General features: G+C 48.4%; 1 protein-coding gene across 1 annotated transcript in view; it reads right to left on the bottom strand.

Moving 5' to 3' along the window:
• The window catches only part of PTH1R (parathyroid hormone 1 receptor), a 130906-nt gene extending 105970 nt beyond the window's left edge, over nucleotides 1–24936 (bottom strand). The window contains exon 1 of the mRNA XM_067292553.1: nucleotides 24790–24936. Within this exon, the coding sequence (XP_067148654.1) occupies nucleotides 24790–24864 (75 nt within the window). The 5' untranslated portion in view covers nucleotides 24865–24936. The remainder of the gene's footprint in view (nucleotides 1–24789) is intronic.
• Nucleotides 24937–25923: the final 987 nt, after the last annotated feature.

Below are 25923 nucleotides of genomic sequence, written 5' to 3'. Positions count from 1 at the left end.
GCTGCCCTGCTCTGCTGGCCTGGTGCTCTAGGTCCCCACACTGCTCTTTGGGGTCACTACTGAAATAGGTACTTCTTATTTAACCACATACCAGATGCACAGTGAATCCATCCTCTGAGCCGGGTTTGGTTCGAACCGTTAAGTTTTCTCTAGTGTCTGGGCCGCCCACGTGCGTGCGGGAGCTTTCCTGTTTACAAGAAAACATTTCATGGAGGGTTTGAAGGTGTATTTCGGTCAGAAACTGCAGCAGCCTCTCAAACCGTACTGCTCCCTCTCCTTCCTTTTCCCCACCTCCCTGCCCTCATGCTGGGTGTGCATTACGGGCCTCAGAAGGTCTGCAGAGCTGATCAGTCCTGCTTCATAAATATTTTACTGACTACCTAAATATGCATCGAAGAGAATCTTGTCAACAGATCAGAATCCTGTCGCCAGACAATAATGTTGTGCTGTGAGAACGATGCCCAGACAAAGCTCCTGAGACACTGTCTGGGGAGCAAGAGACAGCCTTTCTGCGGTGGTGACTTGATGTCTATTTATTACACCGTGGAGGGAAGCGAAATGGAGTGGCTTGTGGCAAGGGAGGATTGCAGCCAACAGGGTCAGGTCCCCTCCTGCCATCACTGCTACCTGTCACTGCACAGTCAGGGCTTGTCACCCTTCCTCAGCAGATTTAACCAGCTCTCTTTCTGTTGATAGTGAAAGGCAGGAAGGGATGAGGAGACCCTGGTGAAGGCTGCAACGAGGCTTTAAGTTCAGCTGATGCTACGTCCTACACCTCTGATCACTTGAGAGGGGCATAAGAGACTCACAGCATCTGTCCATCCTTTTCCCTCTGACCTGCCCTCATTAACCCCTCCTTCAGCAAGACCTGGACCTTCGCAGAATGGTGGGTTTGAATGGAGAGGGAAAGATCCATGAGAAGGACCACAACTCCCAGCTGGGGAGATTGGATCCCCCTTGGGGCTTCATACTCAACATGCACCCTCCTCTGCAGAGGGGGCTGATGCCCTAGACATGCCCCATCCTCACCCTGATGCATGGGACATCACTGTGTGGGAGAAAAAGGAACTTGCATGGGCTACATCTCCCAAGTTCCAGTCATGTCCCATAACCACTGACCGAATTTCCTCTTCTACCTCCGGTCTGCTGGAGGGCAGTCTAATCTCACACTAAGTGCAATTGTGGTTTTTGCATTGGTTCACAACTGTAAGATGAAGAAAGACTCTTCTTGAGCCTTTCCTCCAGGCTTCTGAATGACCCAGGAGACAAAGTGTCCCCAAATGACGTTGCCTTTGTCTTTGGAGCAGGCCCCAGACATCATCCTCCCAGATACCTCCAGGATGAGGAGGAAAAGATCCAGCCTGAAACACAACCACTGTCAAACTAAGCCTTTCCTGTTGAACCCACCGCAGGATTTTTCTGGTCCTGGTATTGCTGAAGCTCTGCATAAGCCTGAGACCGAAACATTCTGCGTGGAGGGAAGTGCTTGCCAAGCACACTTGTTCCACTGATCCTTCCAGACTGCTGGTTATGCCATGTGAGCTGAGTATTGACTATGGGCTGTTGGTCTGTGCACACTGTGTATGTGCACATAATACCTCTTGCAGGAGGTTGTCTTTGCATGGAAGTGAACCTCTTCCTAAGAACTTTGTGAGACAGTAGGAAATCCCGAGAGTTGTTGAGGGACCATAAGTTTTTGATGGCTGCAGACCCACCAGGAAAGCATTTGCCCCCTTCTTCCTGTAGCTGACCAAAACTGTTTGCAGAGTTGGTGAGGGTCTGAATTTTAAAGTGCATGGCATAAAAATATCACTGCAACACAAAAAGGTGTGACTTTATTGCTCCATCTCTGCTGCAGGGCCAATTCCATTTACCAACTTGGTGACTTTTACAAGAAAATAATATGCTCTTTTCCTGCAAGGCACATAGAAAAATATGGTATCAGGGCTGTCGTTATTTCCTTCCCTTCCGGGTATTAGCAAATGAGTCTGTCTCTTTCCAGTCCTCTGCCTCTTTTAGGTTTACACTATTAGATAAACCCATGGTAGAAGGAAAGGAAATTGAATTAAAAATTGATCTGTTCTACCTCCGGGGAGCTCTATGAAAGGCAGAGTCCCAACATTTCCTGGGTAGAACAGGAGGAAGGAGAAATAATAACCCTTAAAAAGGAGGAAAAGAGAGGCGGGAGCATTAATTGGACTAAAAATACACGTCACAGTACCTATCTATGTACTTATTTAGTTGATAACAAGACAGACGATGCATAGGAATACTCAGAAACATGACAGATGACATTTCTAAAAGATACTAGTGACTGAGGGAGCAGAACTGGAATGGTTTTAGAAGTGGCTGATTCTTGGGGGTCAAGTGGCTCGGTCATGTAGATTCACACATAAGTAATAATGGCCCACATTTAAAAAAAAAATCGAGTATTTTGGGGTGTCAACTTGCACCACTTTTAGAGGGCCCAAGTCTCTGAGGATCCATGTGTACATCTGAAGGATGCGGATCAGCATATTCGGGAAATTAGGTCCAGATTCAGAGAATATAAATGTCCTAGCTGTCCTCTTCAGACCGTCTGCCTCTAGTGCAAACTGAGGTCAAACCTAGCCACTGCTGCATTCATGCATCCGGCTCACACAGGCCAGTCCTCTGCAGTGACATTATGTGCTGATGCAGAAATTCAGAACACGGCGCATATATAAACACGCTGTAAAACACTACCAGTACAGTAAACATAGTGAAGATTATAGTGAGTGATTCGGTTGGCCTGTGTTAGCTGCTTTGCAGTGCTCCTGTGATGCAAAGCAGCTGTCAGCTTGGTTTATTCCTGTGAACAACTGTCTCGTATTAGCCAAGCTTTGCCTTTGGGTCTGAGCACACTTGGGAATCCTCTCCATGGAGTGCACCATAGATGCGCGTATATGTGCTCAGGACACTGAAGGATGTCTTGGAGACTCAGGCATGCTGTGCAAGTGCCTGGCAGCTACGGGCTGTGAATAAGAAACCTGTTGAACTGAAGCCAGCTGTGGAGAATGTAATTACACAGTTAAACTCAGAGGCCGCTGACGGTTACATAACAAAGGAAGCCCGGCCTTGCTGGAGGCAAATTGCTTTTGTTCTGCTTGAGAAAGGAAGGTTTTGTTGACAGCTTGGATATCTTCTTTTAGACAGGAACACTGAGACTGAGTCACCCGGGTAAAGAACAGCAATGTCTTACTCCATTAGATAACTCTTTCCAGATTGAAGGACTTCCCCGTCTTAGAGGACTGCCATTCTGGGCTGGGCCATTAAAACAGCAAGTCAGCTTATCCTATCCTCAAGTCATCACCATCATCGGAAAAAACTTCCAGGAAGAGCACATTAAAAATGCAGTGATTCATTTAGGACACACTATTTGTTTCCTCCTCTCCTTCCTGGAAGGAAAAACGTGTGCACCAGAGCTGATTGCTTTAGAGTTTCTGAATATCCTGATCATCAGATTTATTTAACCTAACCTCTGTTGGGAAGTTACTTTACAGAAGGCAGATAAAAATAAAAAGGTCTGGGGTACAGAGAAGAAGATGGAGGTGATGGGCTGGATGGTCTTTGGGAAATTCAGGCCATCACAGAACTGTTAGAAAAAGGAAGAAAGGTCTTCTGCAAAGGACCATGTCTGTTTTCTTACTCAAATGCTGGATTAGCTATTGAAATTGCTTAGGAGAGGTGTTGTCTGAGCTGTTTTAAAAACTCTTAGTGACAGAGAATGTGTCCTTTCCTGAGACACTTTATTCCACTGCCCTGCTGCCCTCAGTCAGAAAGCTTCTCCTGATGTTTAACGCGATCTACTTTGCTGTTATCTAAGGTCATAACCTCCTATCCTTGCGGGACATGAGGAACATATTTTTTTCCCTTCCTCTGTGCAGAAGCCTTTTATGTCTTGGGAGACTGTAATCATGTGTCCCCTTGATCTCCTCCAGACTAGACGCCTTCTCTCCTTCTGCCTTGCCTCACAGATCATGTGTTCTCGGTCACTCTTGGGGCAGCTCAAGACAGAGCTGTGTGTCTGCTCGGATGACCTTTGCACTTGTTAGAAGGAGTTTTAAAGAAGCCAAGGAATGTTGTTATTATTAAGGTCTTCATCCAAAGTTAAAGATTTCTCCCAAATCCTGGGCCAAGGCTGTGGAGCCTCCAGAAGGAAAGGATCAAGGTCTCAAACTTGAATCCAGGCAGGCAGCATAAAAAGCAGAGGACCTGTGCTTTGACCAGCCTTTGATGCCAAGGACAGCCTTGCCTTGTTCTGCAGTAGCTGGAGTTTCAGTCAGATGCTGGAAGGATTTCTCTAAAATATAGACATGTACAAATGCATGGCAGCTATGGACTATGAACATGAACGTCCTTGAACTGAGGGCAGCTGCGGTAGCTTTATGCTACTTCATAGGCCTGTGGAAACCCAGCTAAGAGGTGTCAATGAGTAATTGCCTGCCAGAGTGGGACAAAGTCTCCTAGTCCACTGGACTTACGAAAGAGCATAATTCCTGGATGCCATTATGTGAGAGGGACAAAATTGCTCATAAACAATGAAATTTAGGGGTGCCTGTAGTAGATACATAACCTCTGAGTCACAAATCTTTTAGTGCTTCCTGAACAACTTAATGGAGCCTGTGCTGCCCCTAGGAATGCTGATAGGTTCTTGATAAGTGGATGCAGGCTATCTACATCCACATGGTTTGAGAAGCCTTCTCCAGCCTGCTGGGTCTTTTCAGGGAAGAAGGAGCATTCTTAACAGCACTTGGCAGTGTGTGGCTGTGTGCACTGTGGAGTGAAGAAGCAGTTGTGGGGCACCAGCTGAAGATAGGAGGTGGCAAGTTTGAGTCATTCCTCACACAGCTTGTAGTTAGTCCATGGAATTCATTGCTGCAGGATGTTGTGGGCAATAAAAACGTACAGGGATTGAAAATGCTGCTGGGCAAGAGTTCCTTACGGAAGAACAATCCACTGAGGGTTATTAAAAACAGAGACCACAACGCTAGCTCAGGAGCGTACTGTGTCAGTGGAGGGGAAGTGATGTACAATACCTAGTCTTTGACTCTTTCTCCTGTGGGTGGAGCATTTTTCTCCTTTAAAGAGCTCTGGAATTTGCTGGAGTCTGTAAACCCTCATGTCTAAATCATAATAATCACTCTGCTTTGTTCCCTGGGAGTTGGCAGATCTCTGACATCTGTCTGAAGGAGCTGCAAAACTGTACTTGGTTGTCATATCCTTCATCTTGAACTCTAACATCCCATTTTTGATTCTGGCGACTACCTGCCTCAGAGGAAGGTGGAAGAAATTTTGTGATACATAGTTATTAAATAGTCTTCCATTGGAAGAAGCTGCTTCTTGATCTTTATTAAGAGGAAGCTGGCCATAAGCCCAAAGCATCATGATATAGATCACTTCCCAAAGATGTTATCAATGTCATATATTAATGGTATTTCTGTCCATTTTTATGCCCAAACTTGAATCCTTCTTCACTTCTGGTCATAGTGCAATCTTATAGTGATGAGTTCCACAGATGAAATGTGCATCGGCTTAGAACTAAGCAGCATGAGAGAGGGATGTTTTATCCAAATGCTACCCTTCTCAAAAGTTCAAAAGTTTCATAGACTTTTTCATGAGAAATGAGAAGAGACAGGATATCAGTTTTGGACAAACCAAACTGATAAAATACACAAACTCAGCACCTCCTGTTCAACTGACTGAGAGCCTTAAACAATATCCATGAGCATTCAGATGTATGGGGAGAAGGAACCTAGTTATTTCAGAGATGCTACTGAAACCACAAAGCCGTCATGCACAGTTTCTGTTTTAATGATCCCTCAAATCCATTAACTGAGATCCTCTCACCCCCTCAAAGCTGATTTACAGCAGAGACAATGAGAAAGCAGAAAGCTGCTCTGGCTAGACTCAATTCTCTGCGGGGGTGAGCAGACAGTGGAGCACACCAGCCCCCATCCTCACTTCCCCCCAAGTCCCCTGCTGGTACCCAACTCCTTTGAATGACAGCTGGCATAGCCAGAGTGCCTGTGAGATGCACATGTCTATATGTGAGTCCCCCCCCACCAAGATCCTTTGCAACAAAAAATAAAGAAGTCCCCTCTGAAATGACACCAGGAGAAATGTCTTCACACAATAGATTTTGGAGAGGGAGGACGGAAAGATGTTATTTTTGGCTGCTTGCCTACAGCAAAACCAGCCAGCACTCTAAAGCCAATAGATCCATATTAGTGAATCCTGTGGGAGTCATAGGCCACAGATCTACATCATTGTTAGTAGGACAATCACACTGTGAGGCCACAGATAACAGTTTGTTACTGTTAGGCTTAACATTATGCAGGCTTGCAGCAAAATGCATCTCTCCTCTGAGGAACTTATGGCCCAGGGCCCAGAACTTAGGTGTAAAGTTGTTTTGGTGATAACTCCCTTAGATTTCACTTGGAGTCGGGTTCCTCAACACCTTCAGAGCCAAGCCTAGACAAGTAAGAATGATAAAGGATAGGAGAGGAACCAAGAAAGGAAGCGGCTTCTCAAAGTCACCTCAGGGTGATTGGCAGAGCCAGAAATAGCACACAGGTTATTTCGCTGTGGCACCATCTCCATCTTCAGCCATCTAAAGGTTAAGCATGTAACTTAGTGTGTTGGTCAAGGCTCTTTCTATAGACCACGGGGAAAAACAGGAAGAACCAGCAGGGGATACGTATCACCTTACATAGGATGAGAAGAGCTGTCTGGCAGTGGTAGCTGGCTCTCTCCATTGACTACAGAAGAAGCATAAGCAAACAATTTTTGAAAGGCTAGGTAAGGTGAGATTAATCCCACCCATTGGTCTGTGGTTCAGCAGAGGCCAGCAGCATACTCGCTCTCCATCTAGGCTGGTGTTCCCATACCACAGCCTACAACAGCCTGCAGTTGACAAAGTCTTGATAAGTGATCCCCAGTTTCTCTACAGAACCATAATAAACAGTATTTTTAACTGAAAGTCAGATGATTCAAAGCATGGTGGTCCAAAGGAAATATTGGTGGCTAATGGTGGCCTGAAAAATGTGGAAACTATTGAGTGGGCTGCGGTTTTCAACCTTTTTCTGTCATTTGTGAGTCCTTCGCCATTTCTAGGTGGAGATGTGAACCCTGTATCAACAGTGTTAGACTGTTAGACTTTGGGGGTTTTATCTACCTTTTGCAAACTTCCCAGGTGTTTCTGTGGTTGCCATTGAAGCTGGGGACTGCGGACTGAAAACCAGGGAGATACAGCCTGAAACAGCAGGTTTTATTTGTGATTCAAGATGTTTTTGAAGAATATGAAAGTCCGAGGTGTAACTCTACCAGCATTATTCCTCAGCATTACATGAAAATTCAGAGAAGAGATGGCACGGACAGGGACTTGTCATGATTTCCTCAGAAGTCCCTGCTCAAGTGGATATTTTCCTTATGGTATTTGAAATTTGTGGGTTTATTTGCAGCCAGGTAAACAAACAGCTGTTTTCTGGCCTTTTCCCCAGCACAAGCAGCTTTAATTTTATTTAAAACACCTGATTTGATTTGAAGCCCAATATTCTGGACAGAAAGGATGAAAATTCTCAGCCTCATTGAAGTCCTGGAGGGATTTTTATTACTGATAACTGCTTTACAACTGCTTTACTAACTGCATTACTACAGCAGTGACAGATTTTAACTGGGAATGGGAACTGTCCAGAAATTGCTATGGTATAATCACATAGGCCAAAATCCACCTGTGCTTGTGGTTTAATTTATGCCCAAAATGCAGGTTTTTCTCTTTCCAAAGATGCATTTCCCAAATTAAAATATACAAATTTCTGCTTCAAGACCTGCTAGGTCTGAATATTACAAATGCGACAAACCCCCAAACACTGAACAAATGAAACCAATTTTCTTTCAAAGAATTTGCAGAAGAACACTATTCATATACAAACAAAGCAAGTAGCAATAAACTCCAGAGGAATAAAAACAGAAGAGATTATTATTTTCTTTTAATTTCCCCTGACACTTTCCTCCATCACACAGTGACTGGCTAGATGATGAACATGAAAGCCAGCAAAAGAGCTTTTCCTTTGAAACTCCAAAATTCTTTAGATGTCTACGCCTTCCTCCCACTTTGACAGCTTCCTCCATGGGATGACTTGCTGAGGGACAGGCAGGAAGGACATAATAGTATTTTCTCATTTATTCCTCCTCTACCCCTCAAGGATGTGAGTAACCAGCCATGCAACAGGACTACTCATGGATTTATCTGGTGTTTTTATAAATCTGGTTTTCTTCACACCTTAGGTTCTGGAATCATGTGTTGGGGGACTCTCAGCTTGCATTTAGAATAAAAGCGAGTTCTCTCTGCTCCTCCTTGGCAGCAGAGAGAAGCTGGAGATCATTGTTTTTAGAGTTCCAAAGCAAGAGAAAGAAAAAGAAAAGCAATCAAAACTTCCACTTTTTGAGAAACCCATGATATTTTAAGCAGCTCTCATGATTTTGGAAATAGTGTCCAGCTGTAAACACTCAAATGGGCTGCTAAGGCAGGGTCTCCCTTCACTGCAGCACTGGGTTATTGCTACCTGCAACCCTCTTTGATTAGGAGCACAGAAAGTTGTGCATCGTACTGCAGAGGCTGACTTTTTTTTTTAATATATGATGGGGTGGACAAGACATACAAGGTCAATTGTTGGCATCAGCTGGGAACATAACTTCAGAGCAGGTGGGGAAGCCTCTGAGAACATCCTGCTGATGCCTCAGACTGTGATTCCATAAACACAAAAATAGTATTGTTTAAAAAAAAAAAGAGAGGTTGGCCTATAGCCCACGGTGGCTAAAAGATGCAACAATAAAACTACAGAAACAGAAACAGGTAAAGAATAGACAAAAGGGGTCAGGGGAGCTAATTTTCAGAAAGATGCAATGCTGAGCTCAGATGCCTGAGCTTTGCCTCGGCTGGACTGCCTGGCTTCCCGCTTGGAAGTGGCTGACGGCTGCCTGGAGAGACTGCATGAGGAAGAAGCTTGTGTCAGTCTGCGCTGACGGTACCTGGCAGACAGACACCATCTCTTGAGGGCTGTTCTCTCTTTGTGGATATCCACGGTATCATGATCTCTTCCAAGCTCACCCCCCCAAGAGTAGGGCAGAAAACAGCAACTTTAGCGTGCGACTTCTCTGCTCTCCTGTAGGTGCCTTCTGTGGGATCTCTGCTGCCTACACAGGGAACCAGGGCTGGCTCTCTCCCATGGAGATGGAGAGGTTGCAGCCTCCAAAAAGTGAGATCCATCTCACTTGACTTCCAAGCAAGCCCAACAGCGCCACGGTCAGCTGCCCCATGCTAGCTGTGGGGACACCTGCCTCCAAACGGCAAAGAGAAGGGAAAGCAGACCTTCAAGTAGCCAAGGTGTCCCGGCAAATGCCTCACTGCATGCTCAGGTCCTGGGCACAGAGAAACTCTGACCCTTCTCTCTCCTTACACTACATGCCCCCCCCCCCCCCCGCCCCAGGCTCCTGCATTTGCAACATTGTAACAATGCAACTGCAACACTGTAACACCTGTAACCACAACACTGTAACAACAACCGCAACTTTGTAACACCTGATAGCACCCAAGAGCCAGTGGCAGCTGAGCACCTAATTCATTTAGGACCCTCATTGGAAAGCAAAGCAGCCTCAATCACGGGACAATAAATGAGGAAGAAGGGGCCGGTCTCCTCCGATCTGCTTTCCCCAGGAATAGAAATCCCATCTATTTCTCTCCCAACTTCCTGGCTCAGTCGTAGAGCATTCCTTCCCGCCCTCGTCTGCCCCTTCTCCTGCCTGGTTGGTGTCATTCATTTTGCATGCTCTTATACCCCCACCTTCTTGCCAGCACTTCTGGGAAGGGCGCTGCAGCAAACTCCCTGCACAGGGGATGGACGAGACAAAGCAAAGGATCAGCAGACGGATTATAAAGCCGGCAGCTTCTCACACTCATGCAAGGCAGAGTGGCCAGGAAACCTGTGGAGAGGGCTTCTTCCTTTCTTTCTATTTTTCTCCCCTCTTCCCTTTGACTTTCCTTTCCCTCCCCCACCAGCGCTTGCCCCCCGAGCCTGTCACCCGTCCCTCCCAGCACCATGCCTCCTGGAACGTCGCAGATCTGCTCTTTCAGGAGCAGTGTGTGGTATTATGACTCTGGCAATGCTGAGCCCTGCCAGCACGCCTCAAACCACAGGTATCTGACCCTGTCCCAAGCCCCATGACGTTGATTAATGTCCTGATTCAGGACCCGATAGGGCCAGCACCAGCTGTGGCCGAGGTGAGACATCACCCCGCTGCCCGCTCTCTCCCTTCCTCCTGCATCCTCCCAGCAAACCCCTCTCCCTTTGCTCGGGGGGATCCGTTCCAAGAAAACCACCCCGTGGCAACCGCGGGAAGAGAGCAAGGGAGCTGCCAGCGGACGCTGGGAGCTGCGCTCCGACGGGGTGCAGTTACAACAAGGCCAGCTCTGTGATTACGGCACATTAAACCCTCAGTGCGGTGCAGCCAGCTCTGGGGCATGACGTCTTCCCTGCTCCAGCCAGTCAGCTCAGGCATCCCCCCACCCCCGTCTCCCCCTTCGCTGGGCCCGGGAGGGGACGCGGGGGTAAACACGCAGCGGAGGGGAGACACTGGAGGACTTGACATGCTGTTCACCTGGCGCTGAGGGCAGCCAGGGCCTCGGCGCTGCGGCCGGGAGCGGGGAAAGGCACACCGGGGAAGAGCAGGGCTGGGCCTGACGCGCTGCGAGAAGCTGCGGTGGCTGCGGGCGTGCTGCATTCCCCGGCTGGAGCTGCACGGCAGGGAGGGGAGCTGGTCCCTGCAGCCAAAAGCACAGGCTGCCACCACTGCAAGAGGCCTTGGGGCCAAATGTGCCCTGGAACACGTTGTAATGGGGCGTCTGCCCGTCATCCTGCGGGGACGGAGACATCCCCGTGCTCCAGGGGCACCACGCGGCACCTGGGGGCTGGAGTCCCGATGCAGCCCCATCTCAGCAGTGTTGACATCCTGGATGCTTCTGTAGCAGGGATCGAATTGGGCACCCAGGGAGGGGGACCTGCTGCAGCACAGGACTGCAGTTGAGCCCTGCCTATGGGACCACATGCATGCGCTAAGCCTGTGCAAGAAAATAAATCCTCTGAGGCCTGTTCCCTGTCCCCTTGACTCTGCCTGCATCCATATAGCTACTTCCCAAAGCAGTGTGGACTCATCCACACTACCTCCTGCGGTGCACAGTACCCCTGAATTGTGCCTAAGCACTGGCTGGGGTCATGCAAGCTGGCAAGGGCTACAAATGTGCCAGGGGGCACATATAACATTATGGACAACTACAGGACAGCACTTCAGCCCATGGCCTGATAATTTTTACTTACTAGTGAAGGCAAAGCCTCATCAGCTAGGAGTTTCTTTAGGCAGTGCCAAAGTGTCGTCTGTCTCATGTGTCAGGGTCTGTGATGGCATGGAAGAAGAGGGGAAGAAAGGGCCCCATGGAGTCTGCTCAGAGCCCTGGTCCTCCCCTCCCCCTCTTCCTTGGCCAATTTGGTAAGAGCCTCCTGCCCCATCAAGGGCATGGCCACCCTTGGGACGGGATGTGTCCTCCTCTTGCACACTTGCACACACCTCAGTCCTGCTCCAGGGTTCAAATACCAACACCAGGCCTTGAGCTAAGGCCCTGGACCTTCCCCCAAAATGCTCTTATCTTCTGTCAACTCATGGCCTGTGAGCACTAGAAATGCCCTCTTTGTAGCCTAGCACGCCAGGGGTATCTGTTTTTCCTTCTCAGACACCATTTTATTCCAGCTGGGGCCAGAGTGATTTACAGGAGGCATATAGGGTGCTGTTCCAGCAGCTGTCATGCTCCCTTTCCCCCACCTCGTAGCATCAAGGCTGGCAGAGGAGACACAAATGCTGGGACATTGAGGAGGAGTCAAAATTCCCCCTCTTCCCCATTGCCCCCCACCCCGCCATCTGCTCACCCAATCCATTCTGCTTCACACTGCAACAGTCTTCACAAGAAAGATGGGACTGCCTTCCTGGAGCCCCCAGAGCCTACTTTCCAACAGGGGATCCTCCCCTTACCTTAGCCCGGCCAAAAAGGCTGTGATTTAGCAGTAGCACTAACCTAGTTTGATGGCTAGCTGGTGCCAGTTTACCCATCCCCTTTACTCTCCAGACTGCAAGGAAGACCTCCAAAAACAACCAGCCAAAAAATCTGAAGCAAGTGTCCCATCATGATGCCTCTGGGGGAGTGAACTGCAGATCCTTGCCTGGTCCCCTCTCTACAGGGTGTTAACTCTGAACCCTAAGAGACACTTCAGTGGAGTATTCTTCCCCCCATTTCATTTTAGATGTCCACTTCAGCAGCTGGGGGTTTAGGGTCAGTGGTGTGATAAAGAGCAGTGGTGCTACCATGAGGCAAAGCGGAAGGTGATGAGCGAGGAAGGCCAGAAGAGAAGCAAAGGCTACTGCCATAGCAGCAAGCACAACATATAATCAGTTTTATTTGGACTAACCGGGCTGATAACAAAGGCTGGCATTGTCAGTCGAACGTAAGAGAGTTAGGCACCAGGTGGGGAGAAGGAGTTTTGTGACCAAGTCCGTTAGGTCTCCCTGCACTCTCTATGGGCTCTCACCCATGCGTGCTCCCAACAACAGCACTGACAGCTCTAACTTAGTGGATTTGACCGCATTTCAGTTACAGGAGGGATAGCTCATTCACATCCATGTCACCAGGAAAAAAAGGAAAACTGGCAAATGGGATGAAACAGGCATCCGCCTGGACAGGCTGTGAGGGCTGGACTGTCTGCTTCTATCCCACCTCAGGCCTCTCCTCCACCCAGCTCTGTCTATGGGTTGGTAGTCAACAGGCATTTTGGCTTGACAGTCATTCTGCTTATCTGACTATACTTAGAGCCCTTATTGTCCCAGGAAACGCTGAGTCAGGTCGACCAGCCCCAAGCCAAGCACATGCCCGCATTGACCCCTATGGAGATCCTCCTCGCGTTCAGACCTGTTGGCCCAGAACCTGGGCCAAATCCTTACCAGGGCGGAAAAAAAGTGACCTGGTTTCATTTTCACCAGCTGCAGCTCTCTCCCCTTTCCCCTGCTTCTCCAGAAACCTGAGTCATCTCTCGCTGATGGCAGTGTGAATTAGGAATGCACATTTTTGGTGACTTTGAAAGGCCTGATTTCCCATTTACAACCCTACAAATATGTGCAAAAGGCACCTCAAGTTCAATGTGTTGATCACACTGTCACCAAGGAACGCTATGGCAAAATCAGTCCAAAAACTGGGGTGGGAGAGAAGGAAAAATGATCATCTGTTGCAGAGAACACTTTAAACGCTGATGCTAAATTTGCTCAGATCTCTTAGGATCAAACATCAGCCCACATCATGATTTGACATCCTCTTATAATGGACCCAGATCCACAGCTGAATTCAGCCCTGTCCTGTGGTTTGAAAACTCCTGCCTGCCAGCAAGCTTATCCTCCTTCCCCACCACCACCATAGCCAGAAACAAGAGCGACACTCCCCAGCCACTTCATATTCCCCCCCGGATTGCTCATGTTTAAATGCTTTCAAGAAGGCATTCATGGCACAAGGCAGCCAGCCACAAAAGAAGCTACTGAAGCATGGCTGAACATGGTTTGGAGAAGCATCTGGAAACTGGGGACTTGTCATTTGACCCAGATCTCTAAACTTGCCGAATCTTCTCCCTTCCCTTCCTTGTGCAACCCAAGGCCAGGAGGCCAGTACCAGAATGTGCCAGCTGGGCTACTCCGGTTTACCCCCTGGTTGTCTCCTTATTTCCCTGCAAAGACACTGATTGACATCAGATGAGATTCTCTTGGCCCATCTGCAGTTCACAGGAACAACACTGATTTACACCAGAAGAAGGCTCTGGCCCCTTGAGCTTTGTGGTTTCTGTGATGAGGTTAAGGCAAATCACAGAGAAAAATCTGATCCCAGGAATGAAACAAAAAACAACAAACGCGCTTCATTGTGGTGGTGAAAGGCTGACGAAGAAACACCAATCATGTTGGGAAATGAATTGGAGATGAAGCTGGTACTCTGCAGTGGAATCTGATGGTGGGATGCTCCAAGAGTGTTTAACAGCGCTGTGGCGTGAGTCAGAGCAGTGCAGCTGTACCCACATGCTCACATGTACGTACATATATATACAACAGTTTTGGACCAACTCTGTGCCTTTCACCAGCTGAGGGAATGAGGAGAGACCTCCAGGCCCACCTAGTGTCTTTGGGGTGCTGTCTCAGAGGAACTGTTGCGGGATGCTCTGCAGCTGAGCGGGTCCCTGGAGGATATGGGGCAACTTTGAGATGCAGGAATATAAATTGCTGGTATCTAAAGTCAGGCAAGGGAAATCAACCCTGTACTCTTTTGCCCCCATCCAGTGGTTAGCCTGGGTAAACATTTCAAGGTCTGCCACAGTCATGGTAATTTAGCACAAGTTAAAACAAGCCACGTCTGCATTAGACATGGTGCATCTGACCACCCACAAGCATATGCTTTATTACCATGGCTATTCAGACTGGGAAAACTTTTCCACTTCCATGCCTACAGAGTTCTCTCTCTCTTTTACCCTTCTCTGGAAAGAATAATATAAGTAACCCACATTTCCAGATGCACAGGCTCCATCTTCACCCCTCAGAAGTCCTCTGTGCACCTATTGCACATGCAGAGCAACAAATGCTGGAAAACATGCAAATATTCAATGGGAGAGCTAAATCTCAACTCCTGGTTTCCTTTCTTAACTGAAGAGGCTATTTTAGAGCAAGAAATTCAGTCAATATAACCTAGAGAGCACTAGAAGTAAACACAAGCTCTGAGAAAACCTTGGGAAATCAGCTTTAAGAGGCAAACAGGCCTCATAAGCTGATGGTTCCTGATAAGCCAGTAATCCTCTTTTTTGAAGTTTTCTGTGTTGGTCATCTCTTAGCAGTCCCATCTATTATCATCTCCCTTCCCACTTCATATTTTTACTGAACTTAGTGAAATTGCTAACCATGAAATAGATATGCTAGGTAACTTTACTTTATTGGTCTTACTTTTTGAGTGTGGCCAGGAGAAACAGGTCATTTACTTGCAACCACTCTCCATAGCCAGTGTCCCAAAGCTACTTTAATTCTGGTTGCTCAGAGTCTGGAAGGAGAAGTGGTCTGTGATGTAGCAGTTGAGGAGAAAGTGAAGGTGACACTGAAGGAAAGCAGGGGTTTGGACATAAAAGTGGGATAGATAGAAATAGCACTCAAAATCCACGGGAATCAGCCCACTGGTTTCATTGAACTTTTTTTTCATTGAACATCTTTTTTCTGTAATCAATATACCTATAGTGAGTGGTCTGAATACAACCCCGTGTGCCTGCTAGATCAGACAAACACTGTTTTCCCCCTTGCTCTGTGAAAGAAAAGTCAAAGACTGGCAGGAATGACAGAGGAAGCTGCCATCGTGGAGGGGACATGGAGCAGAGGAACAGCACAGTGTGGGGCAGCGTGTGAACAAAATCAGGTCCCACCAATTCCCCCAGGTCCAGTGTCCTTGCTTTTTTAGATGCAGCAGGGCCAAGGTGCCTCCACCTTCTGAAACCCTCCTTTTCCTCCTCATCCACTGCCTAAGAAGTGTCCCCTAGCTTGTCTGCTTCTGCTGACACAGCTCCTGCGCCTGGCATGCAGGATGGGCCCTAAACTTTCCCGGTGTGCTGGATTCCCTCGAGTGCCCAAGGCCACCGGGTAAATAAGTGAAGGCAACGAGATGATGACTAAATGACTTACCAGTGGCCCGAAACAGTGGCAAGTCCCCCAGACTCCCCACTGGGTCTCAGTTCTCAGGTTATTTGTCCTCTGCTACATGCCCAAGAAATGCTACTTCACTACCATCTGTTCCTCCTTTCAAAGTTGCTCTTCCCTTATCCCTTGGCAAACATTACCTGGATTTCACATACAACTCACTTTTCTGTTCTAACATACAGAAAAAAAGAAAAAAAATCGGGTTCCAATACAAAGTTCAGTGAAGGCAAGAGAAGGTTTTCTAAGGAATCCTGGTGACTTTTAAAACCTGGCTTTACAGGTGCAATTAAGGTTGTTTCTTGCTCTCAGTGTGACAAGACCAAGCAAATAAATACACACACTGAAATGTTTGGAGAGAGGAGGAGACTAAAGTAAAGATAACATCGAAGAACCCTGATTAGCAACAGGGCAGCCATGTGAAAAGTGAGATAACCAGCCTGCCTGGGGTGCTGAGACAGCAGCTCCTGCCTCCAGCCCTTGCCCCAGACACTGATTTAGGAGCCGATCTTTTTCAAGGGGGCCAAGTCTCCTTTTGAAGAGCTGCCCTTATCTGACAGACGGCTGATATCTGAGGTCATTACAGTGGAAAGCCTCAAAGACACCAAACACCTTTGGACTTTGAAGGCTCGTTTATTCTGCACTTTGATAGGGCCGGAGAGGTTGGCACGGGCAGGACGGCTGTGCTGCCGAGTCCTGCCTGGCACACACCTACCTCAACACGACATGGGTGGAACGACTTGACCTAACCACTTCACTGTCCCCACAAGCTGCAGTCCCTGAAGCAGGTATATAGGTATCATCCGTGTTGCGCCTCAGCTTGTCCACGCCTCTTCTGAGTCTTGGGAGACTTTGCTTACCTCTATACAGCTAAATAAGAGGGCCAGGTCCTGCTCTCTGGCCCTGAAGCCAAGTGGCACAGCACACCTCACGTCTATGAGCCTAAACCCCTTTTCCCCTGAAAGCAAGGTGGCTGTATCCGATCCCCCTAGCCTGTGCTATCCAGAACCACACCCGGGAATTATCTGAAGTATCGCTTATTTGCTCAGACAAAAACTCTGCCAATGAGCGTGCTAATGATTAAATAGTCTGGATGACTGAGGGGAAATTCAGAGGTAGCAGTGGAGTCCATGCTGAAGGCACCTGCGGGACCCATGGCTCGCACTGCCATTCATGCATTTATTGCTTAGGAGCAGGGTGTATAACAGGGTGCATTGCAGGCCTGATAAGGTACGTGGGCCTGTCAGGGAGGATGTGGAGGGGACAATAAGGAAGGAACAGGGTAGGGATCATCCTGAGGCATTTATGAGCTGAGAGAAAATGTAACTCAGGAGGAAAAGAATGGTTACCCTGATGAACAGGGAAGGGTAAATGCAGAGAGATGCAGAGCCAACATCCTGCACTGAGAGTGGGGAGCTATGGGCAGATGAGTACTTGGTCTGCTGGGACACACAGGGCCCAGGGCAGTTGTGGGGGTCCCAGGCTGTGGGTTTGGCCTGGGAAGGGCAGCAGGTGAATGTGTGCCATTTGAGTGGTGCAAATCCTGCAGCATCTTTGCACATCCAGCCCAGGTCTCCCCAGGTCTGGCTGGTCACCTCACAAGGGAGTTTGAGGAGCAGCTGGTGAGAGAGGTGGAAAGCGAATGAATGAGTGTGCGTGAGGCAGCCAAGCTGAGCACTGACTTCAGAGCAGCATGGATAACAGGGGTCTGTGAAGCATCTGTCCTTCAATACAGGAATGAGGTGGACAAGAGAAGGCAGATGCCTCCTGGGCAACTGGGCTCTGAGCCTGAACGTGCTCCTTGGGGTTTGCTGCAGCTGCAGGGTCCTCCTGACCCCACTGTCTGTGACGATGCAATTCAAAGACCCAGCAACGACTGCCTCCTGCATTTATTTTCTCTTTTCCATGCTGGGATAGACTCCTGCCAGATCAGTGGGTTGAATCAGCTCTTGGAGGAGCACATATGGTCAGGACTGTGGTGGGAAGGGGGAGAGTTGAGAGTGAGCGGGACCACACTTTTCTGAGCTATTATATTGACTTACTTCTAATGTGCCACAGCTGCAGGCAACCACAGTCCTGCTGCCTGTTTTCTGGGTCCTGTCCAGCCCCAAAACAGAGGACTGTTCCAGCAGGGGAGAGAGGTAACAGGGAGACGGGCAGGAGAGAAGAACTAACCTTCTCCCCTTGATGTCCCCCTACCTCAGCTACAATGTAGTGGCATTTTAAACATTTTGCCCTCGTCCCAGGGATAGTAAAGCTCAAATTTGCCTGTGCTGCTGAAATGCCTTGGACCAGGTACTCTGGGAGAGTGAGAGGGAAAAAGGACAGAAAGGTCTGCATTCTGCTTTTCTGGATAAGGGGCAAGACAGGTCAGCCTTGCAGAAGATTTCAACAACTGAGCCATCACCTAAGTGCAGTCAGAAGGATTTGTGTTACAGGAGTATCAAAGTACGACCTGATGAAAATGTGCGATCTGTAGATCAGTCCTAAATTCTCCATTCCAAAAATCAGATTTCTGGCAGTCATTCCAAGCTGGACCTCAAAAAGGAGAGAAGAACCCTAAAACACAGACCCCTCTAATCGCTGCAAAGGGTTAGCCTGGCCTTATTAGAAATAAAGGAGTAAATGTAAAGCCAGGTGCATCAAGCAGTGATTTGGTGTTTTTTGCTGTGACATAGGACAAGAAAGTTTAGGATCAGATCTGGGCAGGATATTCTGCTGGGTTCCAGCACAGTGACTTCAACGCTGAGATAAAACCTGCTTGCAACCTCAAATACTCTAGTGACGATGGCCTGAGAGCAGGCTAGAGGACACGAATACCTTCACTTGCAGACCTCAGAGAGCATCCCAGCTAAGCTGCCTTCTGCTCTCCATGTGCTTTCTCCACCTCCCTGTGAGATGCTTGGTGTCACTCGCTGCCCTGCCGGTGCATCATCCAAGAGTCTCCGCATCTGAAGAAGCTGCATTTCACCTATGGCAGGACGTGAGCGGACAGGCTATGCTTGTTCTTTTGCAGAGAAACAGCCCACCCAAAAGGGTGGGAGATTTCCGCTGGCCCTTCTGATCCTATCCATGTCAGAGGGTGAGGGGGGTCAGAGGGATCAGAGTTCAAAAGGCTGGAACGAGCCCTGTGATAGTCGTGGGAAAGGGGGAACTGCACAGTCTAGTGAGTAGGTAAACACACACTGGACTTCATTCCCCTCTCCCAGCAGCGTGGATCGAGGATGGAGCCGCTCAGCAGCGGGGAGCTGTGCCCACGGCACGCCGATGCAGAGCCCTCTGGAAGGGGAACCAGATCCCGGGAGGGGTGAGAGTCAGAGGGAGCCAGAGTCCGGCTCTCCCGTTCCTTCCTCCTGCTTGTTAGGCACAAGGAAAATTCAGCGCCTTGAGAGTTTAGCTGAAGTCAGAAGTCAGTGGTAGCTCTGCTACTGACTGCAGGGGCCAGAATTTCACCAACCTTATATATTTCAGTGCCTGATCATGAGTTCAGAGCCTCTTTCCAAGCAGAAAATCACTTCTCCTTCCATACTCTGCTCAGGGGCTGGTGGGAGGGATGGTGAGTTTTCCTTTTGACCAGGGCATTAAGTTAGATGATTCCTTCTGCTTTTAGTCTGATTCCTAAGAAACTGAAGCTTCCTGGATTGCACGATGGGTGTATGCCTATGCCTTCTACCCAAATAACTCCAGAATTAGCCCCAAACAACTCCAGAAACCAGGGGCTGACTGCAACTGAATTTCATCAAGGGGGGGTGAGCGGCACATTCCCAAGGGCGTGGGAGATGGCAGGGGCAGCAGCTGCCTCCGTTTGAGCTGTCTGGGCTGGGGATGCCCCTCGAGGGGGGCTGCAGGTGCACTGCCGCAGCCGGATAATCCTGCTGATTTCAAAACATCATTTAGGGGCTACTTCTAGGAGTCCAAAAACCAAACAACAACTGTCTGGACCTGAAAAGCACACCTCAGATTTCATTTCCTCCAGCCTTGACCCTCTTTTCACACAGTCGATCCGTCCCTGTTCCCATTCCCAGTGTAGGGAGCACTCACTCGCACCAAACCCGGAGCGCTCAGGTCAGATTCGCCACCAGGCTGCTGAACCTTTTTTGGCTTGTACGGGATGAAATCACAGCCCATGCATTAGTCTGACACGAAGGCTCGTTTGCTTTATATTTTGTGGTTGAGTATTTTATAGTCCGGGGATATCTGCTAATCCCAAAGTACAATAACAAAAATCGTATCTTTCATAAACACACGGGGCAGGGATGGGCACGCTCCCAAGCGTGTGCGGAGAAAGGAACATTTCAGACATTGTTTTCCTGCACTCAGAGCCTGCCTTTATTTAATGAAGTTAGACAGCTAGTCAGGATTCGCAGGATCTCTGTACAGAATTATTTTATTGTTATTACTCTTTTTATTATTGGCCGTGTTCTGAGACAGAATATGATTATCTTTCTCTTCCAGCTATAAATTATTCAGCTTTAAATTCTTCCCATTTCCAGATCCATTAAGATGTGGTTCTGGCCAGAGAACCGACAAAATGCAAATCAAAGAACAAAACACTGACCAGCACCTCCTTTAGTCCTATACTTTGCCCCATCTAAGTGCAGGGGTCTCAGTCGGCAGCCAGAGGATCATGCCGGTGTGAACCGGGAGAGCTTCCTAATTTATCCTGTCTGAGATCAAACTCCTGCCGGAGATTAACACCAGTTCTGGTGTGGACACAGCTCCCTTGGGAATCAGGGCTCAGCCCTTTCTGTGGGTTACCCAGCTTAGCTTGTCCCTGTTTCGGTTTACTCCTGCAAGAAAGGATATTATCAACACCCCTTGCATTGCTGGGGGAGCGTTGCAGCTTCTCAGTAAAAACCAGAGGGAAACTTCAGCGTTGCCCAAGCAGTTTGAGTGGGGCCACAGCTGGGGAACCACAGCCTGCAGCTAGTAGGAAGGGGTAAAGCCCGTCCTGCTCGTCAAAACGCAGCTCCCCTAAGATGCGGCGCCTCCTGTAAGGCATTGAGCGCTGCTAAAATGCAAAATCAAACGCAGAAGCTAACTCAGACCAGCTCCAGGACAGCAAAGTGGGGTCTGTTTTCCTACCTATTTCATATCCACACATGGACCCACTTACCCAGGCTGGATAGTCCATGTGGAGCTCAGCCGTCTGCAGCCGGCTCAGGCTGTTACCCATGTCTCAAAACGGAGCTATTCCGACCCAAAGCCCTGCCGCAGCATCTCAGCGGGCTGGTGGCTTTTTTTTTAAATTTTATTCTGCAGAATGTCTCCTCCAGTGACGACTGGGTTGGGAGCTGCCAAGTGTAGACTGGCAGAGCAGGGAACTGGTTAAAAACTGAACCGGTGATAGAACAAGCCACAGGTTTTTGGGCTGGGAGACGGGACGTGGAGAGGTCTTTCTGCAAGAAGGTTTGGCAGTGCCTTTCAGATAAAAATATAGTGCCTGCATCTTAACTTCTCCTGCACTCTGCTGATGTCGATTCCCATTTTTAAAGCTCCTTGTGCACAAACCGTTTTTTAAAGCCTGCATTTGCAGGGCTTTCTGGCTCAGGTCAGTCGTGCCTCCTGGGTCCTTGGACCAAGTAGTAGAAATAACCCAAATTTGCCCCCTCACCCTGCCTGATTTCAGAAATAAAACACTCAGTCAACCGGCTGAAGTTCCCTCTGCACTCGGGCAGGTGTTAATCAGGAATATTCCCATGGAAACTGGGGGGGGGAGGACTTCTCTGGATTGCCGGGGAGTCGGAGGCGAACAGATCTTCACCCAGTACTTTCCTCCATGTCAAAGAGAACAGACTCGGTCCCTCCCGGCTGCTACTTGAAAGCCCAGGGCCCGGACACAGATCTTGCTATGGGGGTTTGGTGGGGCTACAGGCTCACGGCGGGGGGGGGCACAACGTCCTCACAGACAGAGGCACCTCCTGAAAAATGAGGGTTCGGATGGATCACAGTGCGAAAAGCAAGTGAGAGGGATGTAATCAATCATCTCTGAGAGGACCCACTCCCACGGCATTTTGCCGTGTGCTAGATTTCCCACTGTTGCTTTCCAGTTAAAGCAGGGATGTGCAGTCTGCACGCTGCTTGGAAAGTGATTCATCTCGCAACGTGGTGCCCCATGATGTACCAAGGGATCAAAGAAACCGTTTCCCACCCCCACTTCAGCACTCTCGCTGCGCGTGGTACCTTTATTGTCATCTTTAGCCACCGACAAGAAAAAAAAAAAAGAAAAGAAAAGAACTGCATGGGGTGTTTCAGCAGTGACAGCATCAGGACACATCATGCGCTGACTGATCTCCGCTTCCACAGCTATCATCGGATGCAAAGCAACCCAGCTGCTAACAGCCCAGCAATTAGGGCCAGGGCTCTTGAGACTCAAGTCTTGCGGCCTCAGAGAGATGAATTGTGCCCTGCAGATCCGAGCGGTCGGCTGCCTCCGTCTGCGGGAATCCGCCTGATCCAATCCCAGTAACAGAGGGCTGGTTTTGTGCTGGAGCCAGGGGTGGGGGTGGGGGTGAAAGATCAGGTGCCGCTTTTAGCTCAGAGCCTGTCTCTAAAATAACTCCTCGCATCCCCATCCTTCTGCAGTTATCCTCACTGATTTTTGCTTATTGCCTCAAGGAAAGACGTATTTAGTGACTGCTGTTGACAATAGCCCATAAAACCCACTCAAACCTGCTAGACAAATATCAAGCATATATACAACCCTTCTTATAGTGAAGCAGGCAAAGAAATCACTGTGCTGAAACATGCAGTCAATACTGTAGAGTGTTTTAAAGTTAATTTAAAAATCAAGAACAAATTTTCTGCCTAAGTGGATGCCAGAAGGGACACCGAATATCTTTGCAGCCCCTGAATTTTAAGGGGTATCCCCTTCCAGTATCTCCTTTAGCTGTTGATGGCAGCAGGTTGGAAAAACCAAGGGAAGCGGCTGAAACGTGCACTTTGGCCCGGGCCTAGATAAACCAAACGGGGTCTCTGGTGGCAGGACCCTAAACCGGCACAGTAGGGAATCACACTTGTTGGAAACGTGACAGAGCAAACAGCATTGCGAGTTCCTCGCCCTCCCCTTCCCGGCGAATTTGCCCGCGTTCGTGCCCCTCTTTGATTTTGGCAGAGCTATTCCCGATGTACGTCGAACCCAGGCTCACCCTGAGCAGGAGCACAGGGCGCTCGCAGCAGCTGCTCCGGCCACGAGCCTCTGTCGCCTGTCAGCGCTGCCGAGTAAATCACAGAGTTTTGTGATCTGAAATTGTCTGTTTTGATGGGGGGGGTGGTATTGCTCTTTTCTCTAGCTCAGCAAAGCACATGGGTTAAAACTAAAATACATGCTGAAAACGCAAGACAGCTGAGACTTGACTCACTGACTCCGATCCTCCGCACCTTCTAGATGTACCAGGATAGTATAGGGACAGGGGAGCAAACACGGAATAAGACTGGAGATGAGCAGCACAGCGGTCTCCTGTCTTTCCTGTCTCCTGAAGTTTGCCCAGCTCTGATCTGACTGTCCCAAATCTCTGATTTTCACTGGTACCCACAGAGACGTTGAAGCTAACGGGAATTTTGCTGCCGACTTCAGCATCGGCAGGTCTGTGAAGAAGGGGGCTAGCAGGTGACACATATCCCCGTGAGCTGCGTGATGATATGGCCCCAAAGTCGACTGCAATCAGAGATACTAATCCAACCCCAGAACAGGGGAGAAACCTCAACCATCACCGAACCCTCAGAGACTCTACAGCTGGCCTCCCCAGCATCTCCTGATTTTCTTTGGGCTTTAAAAGGTTTATCCATGCTTGGAGATGGACAGTGGTAGGGATGGGCTGCAATAGTGACTCTTTCCAAGGGGCTGCTTCTTCTTGTATATCAAGGAGATGTTTCCCTCTAGCATGATGCTGGAGGTGTTGGGGAAATACCCACCCTAGACCTGCACATAGTCCTGAACAATTCCTATCAAACACGGGGGAATGAGTCAAGCCTGATGGTCCCTGGAGCATCAGGGAGGACCTGGCTGGAGCTGAGATTGGAGTTAGCCTGCTCCCTTCCAAACGTGTCTCCATCCTCTGTGGACAGCAGACACCATCCCAGGTGGTGGCCATGCCACTTGCTACACCAGAAGGTACTGAGAAAGGGCAGCAATGCCACTGATACCAGGGATGGAAAAAGAAACTGAAGTGCACATCAAAGTGGTATGTGCCTCATGGATTAAAATCTGATGGCTGATTTTGTATGACATTTGCCTTCACTTCTGCAGAAGGGCTCAAGAAATCACTCAAGGCTGCGGAGAGGGTCTGTAGAGCTTAATCCCTTCCCATCACCACCACCAAGACTGTTTTAACAGAGTTTAGCCCTTTTTACAACACTTGTCTCCCTCTGTAAAAAAAAAAAAAAAAAAAAAAAATCTCTATCAGTGTGTGCAGGAACAGGTGAAAACAGCCCCAGGAGGCAAAGAGTTAATACTACTTTCATTCTCTTGAGTGTAAACTGTCTGCCATCCACGCACTGAGGTCTGCACTCTAAGGTTCTCTCCAGAGTTAATCCCAGAAAGAAAGGCACTATTTTGCTGAGATTATGCAGATTTGCAGATTAAAGAGATTAAATTAAAATTAAATTTGTCATGCTGGTGGGTGGACCATAAAAAGACTAAAAAGTTTCCCTTTGCTTACTGATAGGTGTCTTTTAAATTGCTCCCCAAATGCTTTCCTTTTGCCTCCTCTCCCTGTCAAACTGCACACGTTTCTCTTTGGAGGGTTTTAAAAGTAATTCAAACTCTCCTGGAAGCACAGACATTTTAATTTCATCTGGTGCAGCAACTCCGAGACCAACTACACACACTATCTGCCAAAGAAATAAACCATTGGTCTGAAAAACCAGCACTCTGCCTGCTAAATCCTTGATACAGTAAATTACTCATCAAGGAAACAGCGGAACAGCTTGTTCAAGAATGTGAAGGGAAAAGATTCAGCGACTCACCAGAGCATAGACGGAACTCAGTACGGAGCAGCAGAGGATCAAACCCAGACTGTGATAAACCAGATATGATCCCATATCCAAGAGGCTTCTTGCAGCATCCAAGATCTCTCGGGGAAGTAGGAGGACGAGAGGTCTTCCAGCGCTCCGGTTGCAGATGATTTCGCCTTCTCCTTCCCTCCCGCCCCCCCCCCCCCTCCAGAATTTGTGTTTGTTTGATTGTTTGTTTGTTTCCACAGTTTTAGCCAGAAAGGCACATGACAAGAAACCCCGGTCCTTTGCTTCGCTTTCTCATGGCTGGAGATCTGGGCAGCTCCCTAAACGCAGTGAAGGAGCCCATGTGAAGCGGAGCAACTTCGCTCCCTCAGAGCTGCAGCCCCTGGTGCTGTTTGTTTTCCGTGTGCATCTGTCTCAGAGCAGAAAAATCACATCCATATGTCAAAACTGCTATTCTGTTTCCTTTTTATGAGGCAGTGGGAAGTTCAAATAATTTCTTTGTCAAACGCAAACACACAGAAAGAGGGAGAGAGAGAGAGGGAGGGAGGGAGAAGGAGCGAGAGAGGGGTGGAAGGGGTGGGAGATTGGAGAGAGTGGGGGAGGCTTTTAACCACTGCTTTATTTTTAGATCCAGTAATTTTATCTTTTAGGATTCAGAGGGGTTTGGGAAAAAAAAAGGCTTTTTCTCTTCTTCTTTTTTTTTTTTTTTCCGGCATGCAAACAAATTGCAAAGTTGAAAGTTAAAAAAAAGCGAAAACTTGGAAATATTTTCACTTAGCAATTACCTTTTTACAAACAGTGGTACTCTTGAGGATTTTTGCTTGTATATTCCAGTGCATTTCAGCGCTCCACAATAGGTTTATTCTGCCAACCTTCCAGGTTGCAGTGTGTTTTAGTTACAAATAGGGACTTTTGCTTCTCTCTCCCTCTCTGTCTCAAAGGATCTGCAGTTTCAAAAAGCCAATTGAGTACGGCATGAAAGCGTGGGGCTGCAAGATCGCTCCCACCCACCCCCCCCCTCCACCCCCGCCACTCGCTTTAAGTAGTTTATTTTAGATTCTCGCTGTTAAAAAAAAAAAAAAAAAAGAAGCTTTTCACTTACTCCGCGGAGTTTTGTGAAATCCTCGCTTTTCCATTCGC

The sequence above is a fragment of the Apteryx mantelli genome, chromosome 2 (genome assembly GCF_036417845.1).
Source record: "Apteryx mantelli isolate bAptMan1 chromosome 2, bAptMan1.hap1, whole genome shotgun sequence".
NCBI classification, from domain to species: Eukaryota; Metazoa; Chordata; class Aves; order Apterygiformes; family Apterygidae; genus Apteryx; species Apteryx mantelli.
This window is presented reverse-complemented; position numbering and strand designations above follow the sequence as displayed.